Raw genomic sequence first — 25,517 nt, forward strand, 5'->3', positions numbered from 1 at the left:
AAGCCTAATTGGTGGACAAAATAATGAGGTGATGGGCTATTCCACCCACCCCTCTCCTTTTGAAGTCCTCAGAAAGAGACTTTATGGGGGAAAGCTTGATATCATGAGGCTGTCTGACTGGAAAATGAGAGAAGGGGAAGGAGAGAGTGTCACCATCTTGGCTGCCATTCTCATTGTCTCGTGGAACCCTGGATTTTCCTTGTCCTAATCCTGAGAGATGTCCTTACCGGATAGGGTCAGAGAGAGGAAACCAGATGACATTGCCACCTTCACCAGCTCTGACTAAATCCTGAACTCTATCTGGTATATGAGAGTTTCTCTCTTCCTCCCCCATGTGTCCTTTTCTTTCCCTACCTTATTTCTTCTGTTTCCTACATCTTTCCCTTTTCCTTCTGTCTAATAAGAATCTGGTCTTACCCAGTTAAGATTGTCTTTTCTGCAACACTGGTGTAAACCTGTGACCAGAGGACAACTAAAAGCAATGCCCTAGTCAGCCCAATGCTAGTACAAGCGGCTAATAAGATATGTGCTGTCCCTATGTTTTTCCAGCAGTAAGGTTGCAAGTAAGAGTCAAAAACAGAGACAGAAGCTGAATTTTCAATCTTTGTTTTTGTTGTCTCGTCTCTTTTGTATGTGTTTGTCTTGTTTTGCCTTCTAGGAAATGGGATTGGACTTCAGCAATGACTACTCCAGGCCATCTCAATTAACTTCTGTTTTCCCCACAAGGACAGTTATATACCATCTTTAACAACATTTAAGAGACTGTCAGACAAGAGGTGTTTTTCTTCTTTCTAAAACCTCTTTCCAGCTAAAGGGAAAGGAACAAGGGATGCTGTTAAAATAGAAGTCTTACTTAATACTTTACATTTCAAATGCTTTAACTGTTTTCCCTTCTTTTATGTATCTTTAATAAAAGATAAAAAGGAATTGTAATGGTGTGTTTGCCTTGGTACTAAGCAGGCTGAGATCTCTGTATACCAAACCCTGAACCTTGTTTAAAATTGTTTAATTTTGAACAGTGACATGGTCATAGAATCATAGAAAGGTAGGACTGGAAGGGACCTCGCAAGGTCATCTAGTCCAGTCCCCTGCACTTATGGCAAGACCAAGTATTACCAAGGTCACCTTTATTTTGGGGCCCATATATTGTAGCTACATTAATACAACAGGTGACATCATATTTCCCCAGATTTCTCTTGGAATAAATCAATGAGATTGTGTGCCAAGAGAAAAGCAGAGGCAGGAAGAGAGGAGGGTCTGAGGAGTGAGTCAGAGGGGGTAAAAAGGCAGGTGGGTTTGCAGATGTGAGATTCAATGACGTTGGAGCCATATTGTTATTTTACTAGGAAAATGGCAGAATTTAAAGTGAAGAGAACAAATTTGTAGTGGAGGAAGTCACTGGGTTTCCACTAGACACACTTAGCAGGGCAGATGAAGTAGATAGTGAAGGTGAGCCAGGACTGGGTATTGGCAAGGCAGATCTTGTGATGGGAGAGAGGGGAAAAAGAGTTAAGGGTGGAGTAGAGTATAGAATGGAGAAAATTAACCACCATGCAATGCAAATAAGGGAAATAAAGAGAGGGAGGAGAGAGGGCTGACAGCAGATGAGGAGTCATCAACACTGGAAGCCATAGAAAAGCTGAGTGACAGGGTGAAAAGAAGGGAGACTGATAGGTGATGCTGAAAGAGATCTGGAGATAGTTGGAGGCAGAGGGAACTCAGCAACAGAGATCAGAGAGAGAGAGAGAGAGAAGTGCTTGATGAAGACTAAGTCAAGTTTTTTGGAGAGTGGGAACCAGGGCTGCAAGATGAATGAAGATGTGAGAGTGACGAAAAGTGTAGTTAACAAATTGGATGAGTGTGGGAGTGTGTAAGAAGAGGAAGAGAGAACAGGAAGCTGAAATCTGAGAGAAAGATAGATGGAGAGGATTTAGCTGCGAAAATATGGATTAGGTGCCTTATTTTTATAATTTTGAAAATTTGGACTAACTTTTCTGTGCCTTGGCACCCACATTTGCAACCACTAATGACTCTTCCTATTATTTTTAAATGTCTTTTTTTGTTTGTTCTGTGGGAATTCTCAAACTGAACAACTCTGCATAAATAATATTTCTCTTTACATTCTTCTGCATCTCAAAACCATGTCATCACATTTTTCCTATTTACTAAAATACTTGTTTGACAAGTTTCAGATCAGAAGGTATTTTCCCAACAAGTTAAAAATTTCTCATAATAAAGAATTACAAAAGAAAGCCTGAAAGACCCTGATCTGCAGTAGCACTACTGAGCACCGTTATAATAAACATTACTCTAGGTCATGTTACCAGGTTTCTCCCACAATTTAAGCTATGAAGGTTATAGCTGAACTTGGCAGTACAGCTTCCATTCCACAGACTGACTGATTTACAAAGTGTTCCAGACAATCTACGTAAATCCCACTCTGGTAAACAACAGTAGGTCTTAAAAGAGCAAAGATAAATTGGACTTTAAAATAGAAACCAAAAGCACTATTTGTGTATTTCTAATTATTATTGATAATTGTGTGTCTTCCTGTCAAATGTTAATGTTAATGTCGTAGGGTGACCAGATAGCAAATGTGAAAAATCGGGAAAGGGGATGGGGAGTAATAGGTGTCTATATAAGAAAAAGCCCTGAATATCAGGACTGTCCCTATAAAATCAGGACATTTGGTCACCCTGATTGATTGTCAAGTGTATACAGACATGGAATATTCCCAAATATTTGCAAGGTTTACCTACTTGGGTCTTTTGTGCTAATAAACTTTTGTGGGAGGATTTAAATGAACATTATACCCATGATATATTTATCTGAAAATCAATAAATAAAACCCAGTTGTAAAACATTATTTATTACATTAACTAGATTAAAGGTGACATGGCCTGTGCGCACTGAGTTCTGTTGCTGTTATAAGACCACTATAGAACATTTGGAAGGACATGCTCAGATTTCTTAATTGCTTAAAATAAAATCTGACTTTGTATACTAATAAAACAATTGATTTATTTTTAAACACCAAAACACTAAGGAGGAAATTTTCAGTCAGTCTCAAATTGGTTTCTAAGATCTGAAATGATTCCAGTGAAGACGGCCCGCACACCCTTGCAGAGTCCCACTGAAATTAATGGGGTGCCAGTTGTTGATAGGACACACATCTCTTTATGTTCACATATTGACAAATACCTCATGTATATAAATTGGACAGATATCTCAGGTATATAAATATTCGATGTGACTTTTTCAAGTTTAGAGACTGTAACTGAAAATTTAGCCCTTTACTTTTTTATGGACCAATGCCTCCAACTATCACTGACAAAAACAAGTATCATGAAAGGATAAGGAGAGAAGAATAGACCTGTTTTAGAGTCTTAAAAAGGTAATGACAAGAATTCACAGCAAAACTATATTTTAATATGCTCTTAGTTGTCAAGATATAGGGTGATTCACATTTGATTCAGGAAACCCTTCACTGGTATAGAGGTAGCCTTAAAAACCCATCTTAAAAAAGAGCATAGTACATGAAAGGTGCTGGAATGAAAATCCCGCTTCTCTTGTTCCTCACACCCCAAATAATATGCCTTAGTCCTGATAAGGAAAGGCCACTTTTAGGGATGAGAGGCTCTAAACCTGTCCTTGGCTTCTCTACCGAGAATGCAAACAAAGGTGCCTAAACAGGTGATTTTTTTTGTGATATGGACACCCTTGCCCACTGCTTATTTCAGACAGGCCACCAAGCACTCTTTAAATAGTTTGTGCCAGTCATTTGCAATCTGGGCTGGGTCAAACCATTGATTTAGAAGTGAAAGGCTCCTTTTTCTATTACCAATCACCTGCAAAATGGATATGAACCCATGAAAATTTGAAAGTAATCATTTATATTAAAGAAGATACATTAAATATAGGTGTGAGGAAACATTTATTTAGTCCATGTTAATTGCCATAACTATATTATTGTTTCAAAATGCTTTAGAAATGGAGTTTGCTATGCATTTGTTGTACTGTCAGTCAGTCATACTCCAGTCCCACAAGATAATTCTTTGTAAGACTAAAAGAAAATGATTCTGTTTCCTCAGTTTATAGGTTTCCTTTCTGGCATATGGCTTCTGATGGAAGAAACAATGAGTTATAAGTTGGGTAATCAGTGTAGCAAATCTATCATACAAACATCATCGGGAGATGTCAAGCACATCCATCCACCCACATGATAAGGAGGGCAGTCCATAACCAGATGGCAGGCTGTTTGTTTTTGAGCTCCACTGGGGCAGGACAGGGAGGTCAAGCAGCCTCAGTGATAAAGGATAAGAAAGATTTTTTGATTCATATAATTGTTCTGAAGAGCATACAAGAGCTGATCCAGAAAGATCAGGGGATTGAGATCTGAGTAGTCTATCTGCCAAGAAATGCGTCATCAATACAGTATTTTTTTAATGTGACTTTGAGATAAAATTGTGATATAAACTGTCACAGCAGTTGGCTGCATACATTAATGTGGCCATGGCCCACCCTTCACACCTAATCACTGGAGTACCAATGCCATCCAGGACTTGGAGGTTGGAGACTGGAATTGTCTGGGTTGCACCAGTGATGATATGAAGGGCAGAGTTCATCCCTGAGTTCAACTTGACACAATGATAATTGGAGCCCCGTGCTGCACCACAGAATTCAATGAGTGCAATAATTAGGGCATTGTTTATAGGTAAGATTGGTTCATATGGAACTAATACTTCTCTTTCTCTAGGACCCATAACCCACATAATCACATTTCAACTGTTTACCCCTGCATAATGAATTATGGTAAGTGTGCCCAACTCTAGAAAAAATGTCATTCGAACATATTCTAGGCAAAATACCCATCTCTTTAATAAAAAAAATGAGAATGTGTTGTCCTATTTTTTTATAAACACTTTTGTCCTTTAGCACACGTAGCACGTAGCATTTACATCCCACAATAGTAGATTTGCTTCCCCAATTTCCTTAGAGAGCAATCTCATGTTTGTGTTCTCAGAGCCATCAAGCTTTCCTACTTGCTTGCAGTGACCCAATACATCCCAGGCAGCTTTGACGATCTTTCACATGCCAGATGCAAATCTTTTTTGGGTGTCAGCACTAGATGGAAAAATACACAGGTTCAGGAGCTCTATGGAGATTACAATCCTACTTTGAATTTATTTGTTAAGTATTCCAGGCAGAAGCAAATTCTTAAAACAAGCGTTGTCAAAGGGGATTGTTATTTATAGGGGGTTTCATTACCAGAAATAATTATTTCTTGAAAGGGATGATCTTTTTATATAGACAGAGATCCTGAAATAAGCATTCAATTCGTGAGTAGCTCTTCCCTTCTATTTATATTAATGTTTCTATCCTACAGACACTTTCATATTTAACTTTAAACATGTGACTCTAAGCATGTCCCACTGAAGTCAATCATTGACCTAGGTATGTAGACAGAAGCCACTGTTTCTGAGAGAGAGCACATGCATGTCTATGTCTGGACCTGGTAAAAAATCTTAAAAAAAAAAAAAAAGGATATTTGTCATTAGGTACCATGAGTTGCTTATTAGTTTTGTTATCTGATACAAAATATAGCCAATATCCCCAATGTAATGTCATCAGACCACATCATTTTCCATTAAAATACGTGTTATATTTCTTAATATTGCGGAATTATAAAATGAATGGCAATTTTCTTTAGAGTTAAGTTTATTTAGTTTTATGCTTTCTGAAATTATTTCTTTGTATACTAATAACCTGGTACTTAAAATAAATACATTTGGATTCCAGGATATTGTATTAAGAACGTAATCTGAAGCTAATGTCTGATGCTTCAAATTCCAGGGTTGTGATCTTGACCTAGATGATAGCAGTTTAAAAAGAGAACTAGGTTGCTCAGGGACTGCATGTGCTCCAAGTGGTGTTACAGAAACATATACTTAAAAATATCAAGTCTGTGACTGTATTAACTCCTCTTCTCTGCAGAGTTATCTGGGAAAAACCTAAACAGTATTAAAATTACAAATGTTTCTTTAAAAATTGGATTTTACTGTAAACCTGTTTCATATTTGGTATCTTTTAATAACAAAAATGAGCATCATAGAAATATGGACAAAAAAAAAGAGAAAAAAAATAGAGATTGCTACCTGCTGTATTCCAAGTTTTGTTTTTCTCCATACCATACTCATGATCTTATTAAAATCATTGGTAAAATTTCAGGTATTTGCCCTATGAAAACAGACTCTTTATGTTAAAATGACTCTGTACTCACCTTTCTAAAACACCCAGTAGCTTTTATGAGATATGCTGTAGTAAGACCATACAAAAATAAATGTATCTGACTTTTTGGGGGATAAAGGGTTTATTTAAATTCAATAGAAGAAACAATTTAACATGCTTCTATAAGAAAGGTCCAATTATCTTTGAAACATTTATGTCAACATTCAAAATTCACATTTACATCTTATTCTTTTCATGCTATGTTAAAATAGTAGCAAGCTTGAAATATGGGCAAAATTCAGCCCTGGTGAAGAGAGAGCAAGTTTCCATTGACTGACAGCAGCTGCATCAACTTCTGCTGGGGCTGAGTTCTGTCTGTGAACTTTGGCCCCAATTCAGGAGGCCAACCTTATTTTTGAGCATGTGCTTAAGTAACATTGAATTCAATAGACCTAAGCATGAACTAACCTTTAAGCATATGCTTAAATGTTTACCTGAATCAAGGCCTGAGTGAATAATGACATGCAGAGTTACAACTTAATTCTTTTTCCATTGTGACACATATTGTGATACACATGGTATTGTAGTAAGGTCAAGAACCTGCTTCAAGTCAAATTCTTAACTCTGAGTTTCCTTGCTTCCATTGGTTTATTATTTATTTTCCTTCTATCTTCAACAGTGTGTACGTACGTACACACACACACACACTTTTAATCTACCCTGAAGGTCATTTGTTTCATTATTATACCTTCACCTTGTTTCTCAATGGCCTGATAAAGGTAATTAAATTGCACCCAGTTCATTAACCTTGTTCCTTGAAAAATTAGCATAAACTTACAAAGTCCTTTATTCTAAAAGAGAATCTTAAGGTTCCTTAACAAAAATGCACAATAATTTATTTTATAGAATCAAGTCTATAGAAAATTTTAAGTGATATAGGCTTTCATCTGTATTTTTGCATCATTGTGAAAGTATAATTTTCATAATGCTGATCACTTCCTTTTAGAAACAGAACAAAACAAAAGATAGTTTAATTTTAAGGACTAAAGTAATAAATATGCTTTTCAAGACTAAATTATCTATCTACTATCCAGGCAGTTCCTGTTGTTCTACCAAAGCAATATAACATCAGCTTCATTAGTAACAAAGGCAGAAAAAGCTCCAAGACTAAATTGCCTTGCATTCTTCCCACAGGAGACCAACTACAAAGCAGCCCAGGAAATCCAGAAATCCATCATGACTGCAGTACAACACGCTGCTGTCCTATCACATACAAATATTCTCTTAATTGTCCTAAAGATCTTCTATTTGTTTACTTTTGTAAATTACAAAATTTTAGTAAGAAAACCCTCCAGTGCTGATTATTTCAATTTTATTGATGAGAATAGAGGGTGAAATGCTGGTCCCACTAAAGTAAGTGGGAGTTCTGTCTATGAATTCAATGGGATCAGGATTTCACCTGCAGGATTTGGAGAACATTCAGAATATGTATGGTCTACCAGCTCCTTATTGTGCTACTATTTTGATGTTGCTATGGGATTGTATAATAAAATAGAATTTTGGAAAATTGTTTTTGTAGTCAACCATGTGTATTTCTCCTTCCACATACTATATTTGCAGTGGTGTCCTAATCTAAACATAATGGGCCAGATGATCAGGTGCTGTAAAGACGTAGCTTCACTGATTTCAACGAACATAGCTGATTTACAGCAGATGAGGCTCTCACCCTAAATTGTTAATCTTACACAACTACTATGTAGTCAGCATAGAAAAGAACGTTCAGCCATTCAAGACCAGAGGCTTGCTTATAATAGGACTTTTTAAAAAGAAATTCTATAGAACAATAAGAATATGTTGCATTCAAGTTTCACATGTTCTGGGATTTGTATAACAGAATGAAAGGTATCATTCAGAGTAGGAGCTGGCTGAAATTTTGAAAACCCAGAACATGAGGATTTGACAAAATAGACATTTTTCATGGGTAATTTTTTATTTCAACTAAAATTTCTGAAATTTTTCAACTGGAAAATTCTAAATGAAACATTTGATTTCAAATTAGCATTTCAGCATTTTGAAATGCCTAAAATCTCAAAACTGCATGTGTTCTGCATATATTTTGACTTTGTCCCATTTCTGGATCAAAACAAATACCAAAATACTGGAATTTGCTGCAGGATATAAAATCTATTTTCCAAACAGTTGTACTTCAGAATGCAAGAGATTTAAAATGGACATCCCAAAAGCCCAGTAGAAAGGCCTCACCTGCTCCCTTTCTGATGCCATTTGAAAGGCAGAGGGGAACAGTTATGAGGACTCACCCAGCACTGGCAAGAGACCAGCATATCTGGTGACCTTACTGATCTCCTTAGCTCTGCGTTGCCAGGTTGTCAATTTCATATTCTGCACACTGTGAAAGGCAAACTGCACTCTGGGGTGTGCATTCTCAGAGCACATGAAATTTAAAATTGACTATGTGATCTAATGATTGTGCATTTAAATAACCACACTCTTTTGTTTATTTAAACACACAAAAGCAGCCAGATATGGTTCCCCTAACAACAGACTGTCCTCACCTTATAGAGTTTCACATCCCAGGAAGGTGTCCATGACCCACTCCTAGCTGACAAACCCTCCAATATGTATATATGTTTTATATCCAGCACAAAAGCAGTCACCTTTTAAAACTTAGCAAATACTTCAGGTAACTAAATAACAGTACTTCAATATCTGCAATATTTCCTGGGTACTGACTAGATTAATGATAGGGTATATTGCAAATTCTGAAATAAATTAACTAAGGCAAAAAACCCTACCCCAAACCCAAAACAACCCCCCCACACAAGAGCAATGTTTTGTGAGGGGAATCACCGTACAGTATTTATTCAAATATAACAGTATATTCGTAATAATAAAATAATAGTAATATATGAGGATTCAATTCTGCAGTCTTTTCTCTGGCAAAATCTCAATGCCCACTGTTATATGTTGCTACTCCTACTCTAAAGTCAGTGTCAGTTTTTCTTGAGTAAATACTGTAGGACTGTGCCCTCTCGGTATAGCAATATATAATACCATCTTAAGTATCTGAAACTTTTAGTTCATGGGGTTTGATTTTGTTCAATCATATGTTCAATTAATATCCTGCCTTCTTATATTCTTGTAATATTCAAACTGACATGATTATTTGTTAGTTTCACTTGATTTATATTGTTTTTGAACATTACTTTATTGCAGAAATTAAATGCAGAGAGGCAACTTTATTTCTCTCCTTTTAACAAAACTATATAAATAAACTGTCCAGGCATTTTAAATAGACTGGTAATGGTCTTCTAATGGACTCCTGTCAAAAGGAAGTTTGCTATTTGATGGAATAAATTAAAAATCAGTGATTTTTCTTACAGCATACAGCAAACATTTTATTCACAGATTTTTTTTAACATGATTCTCTATTTTCCTTCAGTATCAAATTATTTTCATTATTATGTATTTTATGTAAACATGCTTTTGAAATGCAAAGTGTTTATTTGAAATTCGGCACAGAAGGCAGACGACTGATAAGACATAAAAGATTGCAGTTTTATCGTTCACTGAACTTCCAGCTCCAGTATATATTCATTTGTTCCTAACTCTTAGTGTAGTATTTACTAATGTTGTTGGACTGGAACACATTATTTTTACTCAGCTTTATTATAAAAGAAATCTACATCTAATTTCCTAGACAATTTCACATCAATCCAAGAAGTCTCGAAGCAAGGCATTTGGGGAAGATATATGTGGCAGCTGAAAAACAATCTCCTGCTTTATACTCACATCACATAAAATAATAGCTACTTGAGACCTTTTAGGTGCCCATCAGAACGGAGCTATTGAATAGGGCTCACTCAAATTATCATTTTCACCTGGTAATCACAGTTTTTCCACTTGAAAACATGGAGATGAAGCATGACAAAAATCCACTGCATCACTGTTAACTGGAGAAGTCACCCACAAGAAAGTTTCAATCAGTGAGGTGTGCCAAAAGCTGGTGGGACTGAAATCTAGGTGACTAAAAGCTATTACACTTAAATAACTTATCCAACACACTAAAAGAAACATGAGAAGGCAAGAACATTTTGTAACTGCTTTAAAGATATCTCTGCTTAGGAAAATTAATCTGCTTAATATCCATGTGGTGAGTCACTTTTATAAAGCAGGCGACATTAAAAAAGTGGTTCCTAAAGCCAAAAGGTAGAAACCCAAATGATTATAGGAGAAGATGTGAACTGGGACAATGGATCGTATGTGTTATTCTGATACTTGTAACTCATCGACATCTCATTGTTTTCCAATTGCTCTACTTGCCATATTCTTTTGTCCTGAGGAAACCTTTAGTATTTTTAGGCCTGGAAGAGAAACTACTCTGTTCTGTGCCAGCTGGCTCAAATCTAAAAAGTGGTACAGCTTTCAGATACAATTATGAAAGTCAACATCATCTGCAAACAGCAGTTGGGTATTAGCTTCATATATCACCAACATATGGATTAGCAAAACACAGATCACTGGTCAAACAATTATTTGTCAACAGAGTGATATTGAAATCAATTGTAGCTATTTTCAGAATACCTTTATAGAAAGGGTATTCTGTGACAAATTCATGGAAAAGTGAGATCTCAGTTTGGCAAATTTCAGTAAATCATTTAAGATGATGGCAATTTAAGCTCCAAATGGGGGAAAAAACCTCATTTACTTTATATCTCATACAAAAAACATTAAATAAGTTTTAACTTAAATAGATATTATCACGTGAGATGACTCTTCAGCTGCCTGCCTATGTAAGAGTAAATGTTTTTGAGAGAGAATGTGTTGACCACATTTTTGAATTTCCAAGATCCTTTTCAGATCTGAACTACATTCCCTTTATAATGATATGTTGATCAGCCGAAGGATATTCTTAAAATCCAAGCAATACAACTTGCTTTGTTCCTCTGACCCCTTTTTTTTGTACTCTGTTCACTGTTTGTTACAGTAGTGGCAACTTAAATAAAGGCACTACAAAGTGACTTTTCCTCTCAGTAACAAAACTATATTTAATTTCCTGCAATCATAAATAACACTGGGCCTGATCAAAAGTCCATGGAAGTCAGTGTGAGTCTTTCGCTTGACTTTAATGGGCTTTGGATGAGGACCTTAATTAAGAAAGCCATAGCCTGCCATATTTCACACAGCATTCAGAACATGAGGCGATGAACTGAAGAAGTTAAGAGCAAAATCCAATATCAGCAACATGTAACTTCAGAGTGCATTCTAGGAAGAATACAAATAGTGATGGATTAGTATTTGCAAAGACTGGAATAATGTTATTTAAGTAACCAATGTGCATTTGCAAAAATGAAAGAATACTAAATTAAAACAAATGGCAGAACACAGTTACTCTGCAGAGACCAGTATTCATTATAGAAACAGGTGATCATCTATTACATAAAAACATTCTGAATTTTGATATTACTAGTTATATACTGTACATGCAGTATTATTCTCCACTTATTAAGTGGACAGTGACGAACTGGGACTAAAAATCGGCCCTGGCATTTAAAGCACACCGGCCCAAGTTCAGGCTATGAGCTGTATGCTAACCCTCCCCCCTTCCCCGGCCAATAACACAGCAGCTCAAAGTAAAGTTAATTCGGTAGGGGGAGAGCTTGCGGTGTCCCATGCCGTGTGCGCGCCATGTACCGAGACCGGGCTGCCCGCAGGCTCCGTGCCACTGGCTGCGATCCCCTGTGCTAGCTTGGGGCAGCCCAGAGGGGCAGTTACACACCGACCTTGGGTGATCAGGCGCATGGGTCCCTGGCTGACTCCTCGGTGGGGAGCAATGACTGGGGAGGGAGAGAGGAGGACAAAGAGGCACACAGCGGGGGGAGATAGGGAGGAGAGGAGGAACCTGTCTGGCAAGCAGCAGCAGTGAGGCGGCTCAGGGAGTCAGGGACACCAGGAGCAGCAGCTGGGGCGGGGGGGAGGGCAAGTGAAGAATGTAATAGGAGAAAAGTTCATGATGGCGAAAATATACTGTAGATGGAAAGTCCTTACATGTTTATCCCTCATTTTGTTTACATGTTGCTTGTCCAAGTCTTCCAGACCTTATTTCACTGAGGGTTTTCTGAACAGGTACTATAGCCTCAGGCCCTGTATTTCATCTGTGCTAGATTTTTTTGTACCATAGTTTCCTCCTTTGAGAAGCCTGAGGTGAGAGTTGTAGGAGCCCTGCATTGATGGAAGTGGGTCCCTTGGCCCAGGCTCTGCAACACAACCAGGTTCCCTGATAGCATTAATAAATTTCTGATGGACTTGGGAGGAGGGGGGAGGGGAGGGGAGGGAAGGGAAGTATAGGAAAAGCCCTGAAAATGTATTTGGAGTAGGAGATAGAGATAGAGTGCCTGTTTATTGTTGGCTGATAAACCTAAACAAAAATGTTGCAATGTTAATAAAGAGGTTAATATATTTAAAATGTTTGCACAGCTCAAATGTGCTGTTTTGTCCAAAATCCAACCACCGTCCAAAAACTTGCTGCTGCTTCTATCAATTTTGTTTTTGTTAAAACTGTGTAGTTTTAACATTCCTTCTTCAGAAATTAAAGCATCTAGGTAAATGTTCCCACTCCTATAGGGCTTGAAGAAGGCATTAGGAGGATGGCCTTTTCCCAACACAATCTATTTGTTGTAGGCGTGGGGTTCTCCAATGATTTCATAATTTGGATCAACTCTTTAATTGGCCCATCGACACCTTCTCTCCTATTCAGGATTGTGTAGATTACCTTCCTTCCCATTTTTAATCATGAGGACCCCTTACAGTCTCATTTCACAGTTGTAAGGCCCACTTCCTTTCCCATTCATGATCATTTGACACCCTTGTGGCAACTGCAGCAATTGCTCACATAGAAAAGCAAATTTATGAAAGTTTAATTTATTTTTAGGTCTCTTTAACACAAATTTAGCAACTGGAAAAAAAGAGCGCCAGCACAAAGTGACCAGCTAGCTCTTCACAGGCCACAGTCTGAGAACTGCTATCATAGAGGGTAGGACTCTTGTGATTGCCAAATGGCTCAGAAGGACAGGGAGAAAGCTCCAGAAATGAACTGAACAATATTACAGCAGCCCAATACAGTGAGTGTTTAGTGTTACAGCTACATTATACAAGTTAATCCTGTCACTGATACTGTCAGTAAAGCAGGAAACAGATGGATTCAGCAATGTACTCTGTTCTGGTCAGGGGTCAGGACTCAGTTTTCCCAGCTAATATCTCCATGTGACAATAGGTAATTTTAACTGTCCACTGTGATCAAATTCCTCATTCTTAGTAAGTCAGAGGCTTCCCGCACCCTTTCCAATAATCTAAGTTCATAACATTGACCAAAGAAAATGTTTTTACTGAAAATAACAGGAGGTAAGGACAATATTAGCCCTGTCAAAGTGTAGCAAAGAACATCCCAGTGGAGAGAACCGGTATGCCATACAGCACACATTGTAGAAAAACAGAGAGGCTAGTTCATTCCTTTCCTTTCCCTTCCAGAATCATAAACCAAATGATATTGTCAAATAACCTGGTCTGAGCTTAGACTAGTGCTGGCCACATATGCACCTGCATGATGACTACTTCCTGGCTACTAGTACATATCAGACTATAATAAAACATTCCAGCAGCAATGTCAAAAATACACAACACCTAAAATAATCAGGTTAATAAGTCGTCAGTTTCTAAGATGTTAATGGAAGATCAAAGTGCAATCAAAGTGTCCAACTATAATTATACGTACTGATATTTAATTATAAGGTTAGTCAAGAACATTCACATGTCTTTATAACAATACAACTGTTCAGACATAACAGAGGCTAAGAGAAATGGCAATGAATTTAGTAAATTAAAACTTGAATTATCTGTCCCAAGAAGTGATTTGTAATAAGCTCCCAACTTGTTGAATTAACTGCCCCCAACGTCTGTGTGTTAAATGAAGGGGAAAATAGGAAATATTTGATAAATATGTGAGACAGAGAACATATGTCTTCTACTGTTAGATGGGAGATTGATCTAAATAGGAAATTGAATTTTATTTATTTTTTAAAAATACTCATTCCCCCACTTGTCTTTCTAGGACATGTTCAGGTCACATGTGAGGTGTTAAATTCACTAAATGGGGAGTTTTGTAAATTAGAAGAGGGATATGAACAATATAGCATTCAACTCAGTTTCACTGTACAAATGACCTCTTTTCTAAGCATTAAGAAACAAAAAAATAGTCAATCCAAGATCAGACAGTTAATTAAACCAAATCAAATAACCTCTGAAAGCTATATAGGATGTCAGTACAGGCAGGTAGGTATGTAAGGGCTTTGGGAAACTAAAGACTGAAGGAAAAGGATGCCAGGACGAAAGGAGTTCAGCTGAAGAGTGGGATAGGAAGAAAGCAAGATGGGAATCAGGTATCTCGAGTGGAAAAGATCACCTTGGGAAAAGGATCTGGTTGGTGTTGGAGAGGGAAAGGAGGTCTCAAAAGTCTTAAATACATTTAAGTTTTGGATAGACATCCACATTCTTTTAGTCTTATCAGAACCAAACTGCTTTGTTTTTTGAAGATTTCACATCTGTGTAAGGAACATGAAAAAGGCAGAAAATAAACAACATTAGAATTATAGTAGGGCTAAGCTCAGTTAGTTCTAGAAACATCCCTAGCAATATTCATGATGTGGGGGCAGATAAAATGAAAGTAAACGCTATTCTGGAATCTGATTCATAATATTGTCTACAGCAGGAGCAAACAAAAATATTATATTAAAAATGAGAATAGAAAAATCAATAGTGCTGTCAATGTTCTAATGCCTTATTGACGTTTCACATATTGATTTTGGTCATAGGTCTTTCATCTATTAGATATTCAGAAAACCTTTTAGGGAATATACGTGATTCTTACATTAATCCAGAAAAACAGCTTAAAGTTTTGATACTCTGTATAGACTATGCCTTTCAGATCTAAAGAAGCACTAATGTTTCTACATGCATTATTTTTAACTTCCCAAAGCAAATTATTCTCATTCCAGGGCAGCTTTATGATTTATTTCCTTCTCTTTTCAAAACACAGGTTCTTATATTTATAAAGATGAATAGGAGTAATTCTGATCACAGTGGTTTGAGTAAATTAAATTGAGGGTAGAAATTTGGCCTAAAAGTTTCTGGGCAATCAAAGAAGAGATTTACCACTGCTACATACATATAAATACTCTTAACATTAACATGAATTGCCCATGTGTACTGATGCGTAATACACTACAGAAATATTTGAGGTCACATAAGGTGGATGTTGCAGCACAAATAATCTTAAGAATGTAGCAGCATACTAAAGCAGGGTGTTGGGAAGGTGGAGATACACATGGAAAACAGTAACAGTTCTCTTGAAAAAAGAAGGTACGCCTACATCTTACAAAAAGACAGAACAAACACATTCACTAATCAAATGGTCTGTGAAATGATTGAATAAGCCAACTGGTTCAATTAGCAAAATAAAATATTTCTTTCACAAAATAGCCAACATCACACACACCAAAATGTCACACCACTAATATAAGTTCCCTGGCCCGGCCTTCTCTGTCAAAAACACAAAAGCAAATCCAGGGCACAAACAAAGACACATCAAAACCCAGTTTAACTGAGCTGAATGGTAGAAAAAGTATCATTATTATTACTATTTATATTATGGTAATATCTATAAACACCAACCAGAGAGAGGCCTCATTATGCAAGGCTCCATACAAACAGTTAAGATAGTAAGATACAGTCAGTGCTCTGAAGACTTTACAATCCAAATAGACCAGCCAGACAAGGTAGAGGAGAAAGATGGAGAGCTGAGAGAGATTAAGTGCTAGTCCAAGGTCACAGATGAAGCTTGTGGCATAACCAGGAACTGAACCCAGATCCCTTGAGTCTCAATTCAGTGCATTAACTACAAATCTAGCATTTCTCGCTCTCTGTTTTGTTTATCTAGATCTGATCTCTTTGTGGAAGGGAAAACACAACAGACAGGATACTATTTCGTAGAGCTTCCTATCTTAACTATGAGCTTCTAAATGGTGCAGCGATAAGCAGATATGGTTCGCCATCCAACTCTTTACATATATAAAAGACTTGTGCAGGGAGCCTTCGGTGTGGTTTTTCAATATGGCATGTCTTATAGTAATTCACAACATTTGCCAAAACTAGTCTCTTCAAATGGGTCATCACTGTACTATATTATGTTTGTAATCCAGTAAATTTAAAAGTATATTTCATTTTAATGTAACTAAACCACAAAAAGTATTTGCAGAAAAATACATATTTGAGTAGGTTTATAAACACCAAAAAAAAAATCATCATAATTGAAGAAGATAAGCTGTAATAGAAGCACAGAAGTGAAAACAAGATACATTCATTTCAAAGAAATATTAGATGGACAAATGAACAAATTATGTTTCTTCATGAGTAACATTTTGTTTTAATAAACCTGTTGGTTTTTTTAATCAGCAATATATACCTCAGTCACAGAACTAGCTACACCCTCTTGTGGTAACAGCATAAAAAATACTCCATTCAAAAGCAATCCACGGATCTATGTATTGATGCAAATATTAAAACAAGCTGTAATTTTCATCTTACGATCTCAAAGATATAATTGAAAAAACTGCATGTTTTTAAAAGTTAAATTCACATATGCTATTTATTTATTTATTTTGTTGCAGTAAGGTATTTGTGTTGATCAGACCAATAACATTCAGTAATTTAATAAGTCTTTTAATAAGTAAACAATAGGAGCTGTATTTTATTCCCAGTTTAAACTTTTAAAAACAGATGTTTCGGTGAGTAGTGGTTACTATTCCTGTTTTTGGTTTAGAGAACTAGCATTATTTTTCTGTTCCTAGAATCATTTGCTTATTGACGTGAATTTGAGAGTAACTGCAATGACTTGAGATTGGGGCTAACATCTAATACTGAAATAGCAGCTGTAGTGAAAAATTACAATTTAAAAAAAATAAGAAATTGTATCACAAATTAAAAAAAAAACCACAATCCAACTAATGACTACTATACCATTCATATTCAGTGTTTCCAGTATGAATAAACACAAAGGATGCTCTTTAATACAATTCTCATAGTATTAGGTAACAAAAATTAAAGTTGTGTATGTATGGCCTTCTTTTGAGAAATACTGATTGGCCCAAACTCCTCATGAAATAATGGGACATACAGGTGGTCAGCACCTCTGAGTACCAGGTTTCTAATTATTTATTTAACTGTGTTCCAATGTATTCTAAAATGTCTTCAGAAAGGCTCAGAAAGTGAGTTTACCTGATCAGTGATAAACTGTGTTTGCTAGAAAGCAGTTAGTTTGAGATAATGCTCTTGGCTCCTACTAATCTCTGAAGGATTTGGCCTGTTATGTTTCACACAAATACACAAAATAGATACTTAAAACTGTAGATCCAAAAAGACATAGTTTCACTAAAGAACCTGCTTTGAGTAGCCTGAATGTAAGCCTATATAACACAAACTTGAACAGTTTGCTAGGGAAGCCTCACTTTCACCTGTAAAGGCTTAAATGGATATAGCATCCATTTCATATATCCATTTCAAGGGTAAATTGCGGGTATGTCTACACTGCCAACTCCAAGGGGGTTGATGCAGCAGGATCTATTGAGCGGGCTGAGAAGACCCGCTCAATCGATCCAGAAGTGCTCTCCGGTCGACACGATTAATCCACCTCCCCGAAAGGAGTAAGGCTGCATCAACTGGAGAGCATCTCTCGTCAATGCAGTGCAGTGAAGACACTGTAGTACAGCAACATAAGTAAGTTGATGGGAGATACGCAAGCTACAGTACTTACACTCCTGTCGACAGCAGTGTAAACCAAGCCTGTAGCTTCAGTTCCATTGCCAGAAATGGGAAACGGTGGCCATTTTGGAGAGGGGGCAAAACTTTGTGAAATTAAAGGCAGAATTCAGAAATTAATGAGAATTTAAAAACTTTGACTTTCACTACAACCTCTATCTAGGTTCTGACACCCAGGCTAAATCTTGTCAATTCTTTCTGCATAACATCTCTAAAATATGCCTTTCTTATCCATCTACACAACTAAAACTCTCATCCAAGTGCTCATTAGACTGTGTCTCAATTACTGCAACATCCTGCTCTCTTACCTTAACAAATACAATCTTTCCTGACTCATATCTATTTAAAATGCTGCTGCAAAGATCGTTTTCCTACTCTGTTGCTTTGACCACATCACACCCCTGTTTGAATCCCTCTACTGGCTTCCCCTATCCTATTGCGTCAAATTTTAGATGCTTGTTTCACTTTCAAGGCCTGTCAAAGTCAATCCTCACTCTACCTGTCTCTCACTATCAAGATGTTAATGTTTGCCTCCATTCAGCCCATGATGCCAGTTTTCACTGCCTACTTCTTAACTTCTCATACAAAGACCTTTGTGCTTTCTCTCATGCTTCCCACAGGGTTGGGAGGCACTCCCGATAAACATCAGCAAAATTACCTCACCTTCAAAACCCTCCTTAACACTCTCCTTTACCATGATGCCTACAAAAAAACTTGTAAGATCCTTGTGGCAGAGGCTATCTTTTTGTTCTGCTTTTGTAGCAGGATAGGATCCTGGTCCATGATTCAGACTCGTAGGCACTATACATAATAATACAAATACATAGATAAATAAATAAAAACACTCAAATATTGTGAGACTTGCATTAAAAATCATGCAAATTGGCAATATTGAAACGTTAACTTAAATTCACAACATGGACATTTCAGGAATCAATAAGTCTGTCAGGCTCAAAATCCCTGGCTAAACAAATTGAGAGCCAAGTCCTTCCTCATCTACCCAGAAAAAGTGTAGCTCCTCACAATTTTTCGTCCCTCCATATAAAAGATTTAAAAGGAAAAATACGTCTTTTTACATGATTTCACTGGAATATTAAAATTAAGGCATGTCTTCCTTCCTCCTTCTTTCTCTCTCCTTCCATTATCTGCCAACCCCTTTTAAACTGAAATATATGGAAAATGAAAAGATGAAGTTGTATATTTTAAGGTACACTCTTTGGCAAGCTCCAAAGAAGAACAGCACAAAATACGTTAATGTCGTCAAACATCAAACAATGATGTTAAATAAGCCTTGATTTAGGAATCGCAGTTAATCTATAGAAATGACACAGCAGTAAAAAGAAAGAGTACAATGGGATATTTTGATTCACAGGTATTAATTGTAATAGGCTGTTACACTATCCTCACATTAGCTTATGGAATAACTATATTTATTCAGTCACTGAGAATTACACAAATATACTGCCTAGCTTCTGGAATAGTCATCAATGGTTATTAATTACCTGGCAGGCTATTGCATTGCCACATGGCATATGAGAATCTAAATGACTTTTGGGATCCTCAGTCAATAAGAGCTGGGAGCTTCAGTGAGATAACATTTTGAAGCTTGCAGGAGGAAGAGGAAGGGGGGTAACAAGGAAGAGAAGTTTAATAAGCATCATATTCTAGAATTACTGACATTTCTTAAAGGGGTAAACTAGTGCAGGGTTTCTCAACCTGTGGATTGGAATCCAAAACTGGGTGACCAGACTGTTTCAAAGGATCGCGTGGCAGCTCCTGTGGTTCCTGTCCCACAGGGCTGGTTGCTCTCACATCCCTGCTCCAGGCACTGCAACCTCTGAGGCCCCAGCACCACTCTGGTTTGGCCCAGCTGTCGTGACTTTGGGAGTCCAGGAGGCCAAATTTGAGTGAGTGGCACTGTAACCCCATAAGCCAGGTCACAAAATCACTTACAAAAATTTGGTCCATTCAGGGGGGTGAGGCCAAACCTGAGTATGCTGCAACCCCAGAGGTTGCAGCACCCAAAGCAAAGAGCCAAGGCCAGCTGGCCCCACAGCACAGGAGCTGCAGAAGCCACCACTGTGTGGGGTGAGTGCTGGACAGGATCTGATCAAAACTATCCCAGGACAGGAATATAACCAGGGCTGGGTGAGTGGGTCAGCTGCACAGGGCACAAAGCCGTGGGGGTGGCTTGGGCTGGTGATGCCTGGGGGCAGGGTGTGGCAGGGTTTGATGGGGGAGCACCATCTCCACCCTCAAAGTCCTCTCAGTGGGCCACCCAGTTTGTCTGGGCTGGGGAGGGCACAACCAAAAAATCTGGGAGGTGGGGAGGAGAGGCACATGACCCGTATGCTCCCCACACATCGTCTCTGGTAGGGGGTGCAAATATGCTTGCTCGGCCCAGGCGCTAAAATGCCTAGTTATGGCTGTGCCCCAGGGCCTCCACCCCCAGACTATTTACTGTGTCGCAACAGGTAATAAACATTTACAAATGGGTCCTGAGGCCAAAAAGTTTGAGAACCGCTAGTGTATCTACCTTATATACACTATGTTCACTAGTGTATCTATACTATAAATTAGAATCCCTTGTATCTTACACTTTTGGAAAATGCTAGAATTCAGCTGCAGATGCTATTTCCCATTGGTATGGTACAAAAAGAGCACAACAGAAAATATAAACTACTATAGAGCTGATTTTAGTGTAATAGATGTTGGCCAGGAAATTGCATTACATTATTTTCTTGCTCCCTGCTGGACTATGTAGATGAGTTCTGCCACCTGCCTGTTGCTAGAAATAATCAATATAAATTATTTGTTGACAAATTTTTAAACTACGAAATACAGCAAAAATTAATTTACAGTGACTATTTCTAGTCCTCTAGTATTTGGGAAGTTTAACTATTACCATAAAAACTATGGTAATTTTGTGACTTGTTTTGTTTCTTTTACTGTGAATGGGATAGTGTGAAATAATAAAGTGTATCATGTGTACTGCTTAGAAAAATAGGTTAATGCACGTCATCATAGGATTAGTATGTCAGCATACATATCTCCAAGCGATCACACAAAATACTTGTTATCCAAATTCCTGCTGTGCAGCAATATGCACAATGAAGACTGCAACTATTCAATATGGTTGAAACAGTAATATGCCCTACTGCTGTTAGTTGTAACTGGACATAATGCATATGAAATTACACAAGAGCCTCAGTTTTTTATTTTTAAACATATTATCCTGTCGGATATATTTTCATAGCACTGGATGAAGTTATTGCTGACCAATTCCCACTGAAGTCAATAGATGTCATATGACTAAAAATTCCAAAGAAAGCTTTAAAAAATTACCTTTAAATGCTAAACTGGTGCAAAGAAAATATCTACTGCTCATCTATTATCTATCTATATTAAATTAATATTCACAAACACGTTTCATAGAGACATGTATACACATCTTGCTTTGAAAACATTATTGAAAAGTGATGTCTACACATTTAATATATAAACATTTGTCAGCTATTTATCTAGCTGCAGATATACTTCCAAATTGTATCAAATTTAAGTCTAGCTACAGCATTATTGAGTTTCCTAGTAAACTGGACCTGCAGTATTGCAGATATGTACACTTTCATTCAAAAAGCATCTAGGTATTATCCTACCTCTAGAAACTGAAAAATATAATACCAATTATTGCAAGATTTCAGGTTAATTTCAGAAGATCAAAGCCATTTTATATTGAATATTTTAATATATACAATTGTTTAAATACCTATTCTAACTAACTAATTCATTTTAGTTTAAGACAGTGAACAAACACAACTGTATTTGGAAATATTTTCTGTTTAATGTGATTGAAAAATAAGAACCAACACTCTGGAGTAGTTGTATTATTAGAAGTTATTTGAGGAGGTGCATTGTAAGCCTCCTTCTATTTCCCAGATCCGTTTGCTTCCTAAAGCAGATTTATTTGGCCCATTGTTGCCAACTCTCAAAATTTTATTGCAAGTCTGATGATATCTGGTGTTTTCTTGAAGCCCATTTGAAAAAAGAAAAAAAAAAAAAAAAAAAAAAAAAAAGGGTTATAGCCCACATGGCTGCAACGAAAAAGCTTGGAAATATGTCCTAAGTGTACCCTAAAGATTAAAAAAAACAGAAGGCAAATTAAAACAACCTCAAATTTATTATTTAAGAGGTTCATGATTTTGGTGGGCTTGCCTCTGACTCATGAATTCTGTACACTTGATATGGGTAATTATGTTTGCTAATTCTCTCTAGATGTCAGAAGGTCCACAAAATTTGGCTTAAAAGGTTCTGGGGCTTTTTTGAGGAAGACTGACTTATGAATGATTGAATGTGGAGGTCTCAGTATGAAAAAGGTTGCCATACAGCTCATATGCAGAGGTAAATTTTCAGAATGAGATGTGGAGATTTAGCTGTATGGTGCCCACTAACATTAACATGCAACTAAATCGCTGTATGTTCTACAGTACATCTATACCTATAAAAAGTGTCTATCATTGCCTTTCCTATTTACCTTTACAATATCATTGAAGAAATGGAGTACTATATTTTCATACTCCTATACAGTATTAACTTGTATAGTGGACTACTATTTACATTTTTAAGTTTACCCCAAGTATTGTTATATCCCCCAAACAAAAAAACTTCATTCCAAACAGTTTAGGTTGCTCAAGTATGTACGCCATCAACATAACTGAAAAGAACAGGCAATCAGCTGTTATGTCCTCACCCAACGCATGAAACATAACACGAGATGGGAAATTTTAAAAATAAGAAAAGCTTATAAGACCTAAATTGCCTGGAAAAAGGGGCCACATTGCGAAGATGAATGAATATTCTCTTATGTTTACAAGTCTGAGGTCTAGATTCAGACATTTAAGTACAAAACAGGGATTTTATTACCAATTTAAGGCCAAATTCCAATTCACTACAGATTGGCTACCAGTGCCTCCAGGATAATGAGTGGGTAAGATTGTTTAGAATTCAGTTCTATCTTCTAGTTGCAAGAGCCCAATGATCTATTCCAGAATTCTATCTGCGGTGAATCACAGTTAAACAGCTCTGTAATTTGCAGCACTTACCCCTGAAGTGCTTTTTCTCCAAACCAATCTCCTTTCCCTAAAGTGCGGAGAAAGATTGGCTCTTCACTGGGTGAATCTTCACGAGTAACATTTACCTGTGGAAAAAACAAAACAAGGATTTATTAATAAAGCCTATTAATTTGGGAATGTCTGAGTCATCTTATGGCACTTTCAATTAATGCCCAGATTCAGGTTCCTATCTGGTTAACTTGATAATTCCTGTATCCTGAACTTCTTTAGAGGCTTGCCAATCACCATTTTAGTTCTGTGTAATCAAGCATACTACTGTAGTACTGTACTACGCGTCCAGTCCCCCATACAAGCCTCTTAGGCCATTCATGGAAATATATAATTATTTTTATTGGGGTATGTATTATTCTTGACAATACTAATATGAATTCTATCCTCTCATTTATATAGTGTTTTAGGCCCCAATCCTGCAACAGACTGTATGAGCACAGGGGTCTGTCTGTATGGGGTCAACTGTTGAACTGGAGGTCCAAATCTTTTGTGTGTGCAAGATGGATTTATTACAGTGTTTTAGGTTATTTTGTCTGGCAACATTCAGTAATTAGGAAACAAGTCTACAAGCTGAAATGAAGAAAGAACATTAGAGGATGACGAACCTCCCTCTTTCAGTCACTGAAAAGGACATGGTCATGGATCCCAAATGCCCATTGGAGCAGAAATAAAGAACTTCCATGCATGTTTAATTAAAAAAATGAAAATAAAAAGCAATGCAATAAAATAAAAAACCATAAACGTGGCTTAACAGCCTTTCCCAATTTAAGGAAAAATGAGGGTCTGCAGCTGTGCCTTGACATATTTTCCTTTGCTGTGAAAATAGAAAAGAATGTTTTGTAGATGCAAAGTTGATTTCCAGCCCAGCAAAAAAATGATGTGTAGTGTGAGCCTGCTGTTGGCACTGATTTTTTTAAAAAAATAGGGCAATAGGAGGTCTTCACATCCACTGGAGATGGAGTTCCAGCATTGGAGATCCTAATTCCTTTAATTTTTTTCTAAAATCTTCTAATTGCGCTTCTGAAGACCATTCCACATTGTATTAAGATAGTAAGAAACCCTGATTTCCTTGTAGTTTGTTGTCTGTCCAGGAGAAACTGGTAAACTCCTAGCAACCCCGGCAAGGCAAATCCTTCCTTGATATACCACTAGTATTAAGGATGATACGGCACACTCCATTAGTCCACCAAAGATTCAGAAGTCCCTTGAAAAGGTGATAGGTAGACCTGGAATCTATATGACCCTCATATGAGGAGCATTTCTTTTCTTTGGGCCTAGACTTACTAGGGTCAAATCTCAATAATGTTTTAAACTGGGCAGAGTGAAAGAGGATGCTGGTCTAAGTGCAACATCCAGTGCAACAAATTTGGTGGGCAGAGGAAAATGGTAACATTTCACCCTTAGATCAAATTTGCAAATCCCACTTGCATTTTGTGGACATCTCAAATTTTCCATATGCAAATTCACAAAGCAATTCAGGATTTCAAACCGTTTAATTTAGTTCTCATTTGGGGGATATGGAAAGCTTGCTAGTTTAATTTTATTGTTAAAACAAAAGAACATTTCCTCTATCTTCTCCTGTCTCTTGTTATGGATGCTCAATCATTAATGAGCACTCAGCCTACAATACACTTCTGCAGTGAGTCATCAAAGATCAGAGGAGGGTAGGGAAAGTCTAAACAGACTGAATAGAACTGTTTGCAGCAGATGGAAAAAAACCTGAGCAAGTAAAGAAAATCTTAATACCTTTTAATCTGTTTCTCTGTGATCCTCTGTGTCTCCCAGAAAAGAAATGCCAAGGGATTACAGAGCTGCCACACAGTTTAAAGTGATGATACACATTAATCACCAGATAATATGGCACCAATCATGCACCTGTTATGTGACATTGCTTTTTACAGGAAAAATGGCATGCAGCAGCATAGTATGGCACATGATCTCACTATACTGACTGAGCACTGAACAGTGCCAGACTACCAGCATGTTATGAGCAGAAGGAGGCAATCTATTGATAGTAAACAATTTATTCACCTCACAGGGTGTCCTAGAGGCTGGGCTCCAGCGTGAGCCCGAACATCTACATTGCTCCGTGGCCCAAGCTAAGTCCTGTGAACTGGAGTCAACTGGCACAGGCTGCAGATTTCTAATTGCAGTGCAGACATTCTCTGGGTGACCAAAGGAGTAAATTGGTGAGAGAAACGAGGCTGGCAGGATTAAGGAATTTTTAGGACCTTTATTGTTCATGTAAGCTAGGTTTTGCCCAAGTTATCACTGCTGGATACA

The 25,517-nt window shown here is 37.3% G+C and overlaps 1 protein-coding gene across 3 annotated transcripts in view; it reads right to left on the reverse strand.

Annotated features, from left to right (window-relative positions):
- The window catches only part of PRKG1 (protein kinase cGMP-dependent 1), an 819,482-nt gene that overhangs the window by 144,451 nt on the left and 649,514 nt on the right, over positions 1-25,517 (reverse strand). For all 3 annotated transcript variants that reach the window (XM_067552762.1, XM_067552761.1, XM_067552763.1), the window contains one exon: positions 23,214-23,308. In XM_067552762.1, coding sequence (XP_067408863.1) covers positions 23,214-23,308 — 95 coding nt within the window. The remainder of the gene's footprint in view (positions 1-23,213; positions 23,309-25,517) is intronic.

The sequence above is a fragment of the Emydura macquarii genome, unplaced genomic scaffold, assembly GCF_026122565.2.
Source record: "Emydura macquarii macquarii isolate MOO-44397 ecotype Brisbane River unplaced genomic scaffold, CSIRO-AGI_Emac_v2 contig_1390, whole genome shotgun sequence".
Classification (NCBI taxonomy): domain Eukaryota; kingdom Metazoa; phylum Chordata; order Testudines; family Chelidae; genus Emydura; species Emydura macquarii.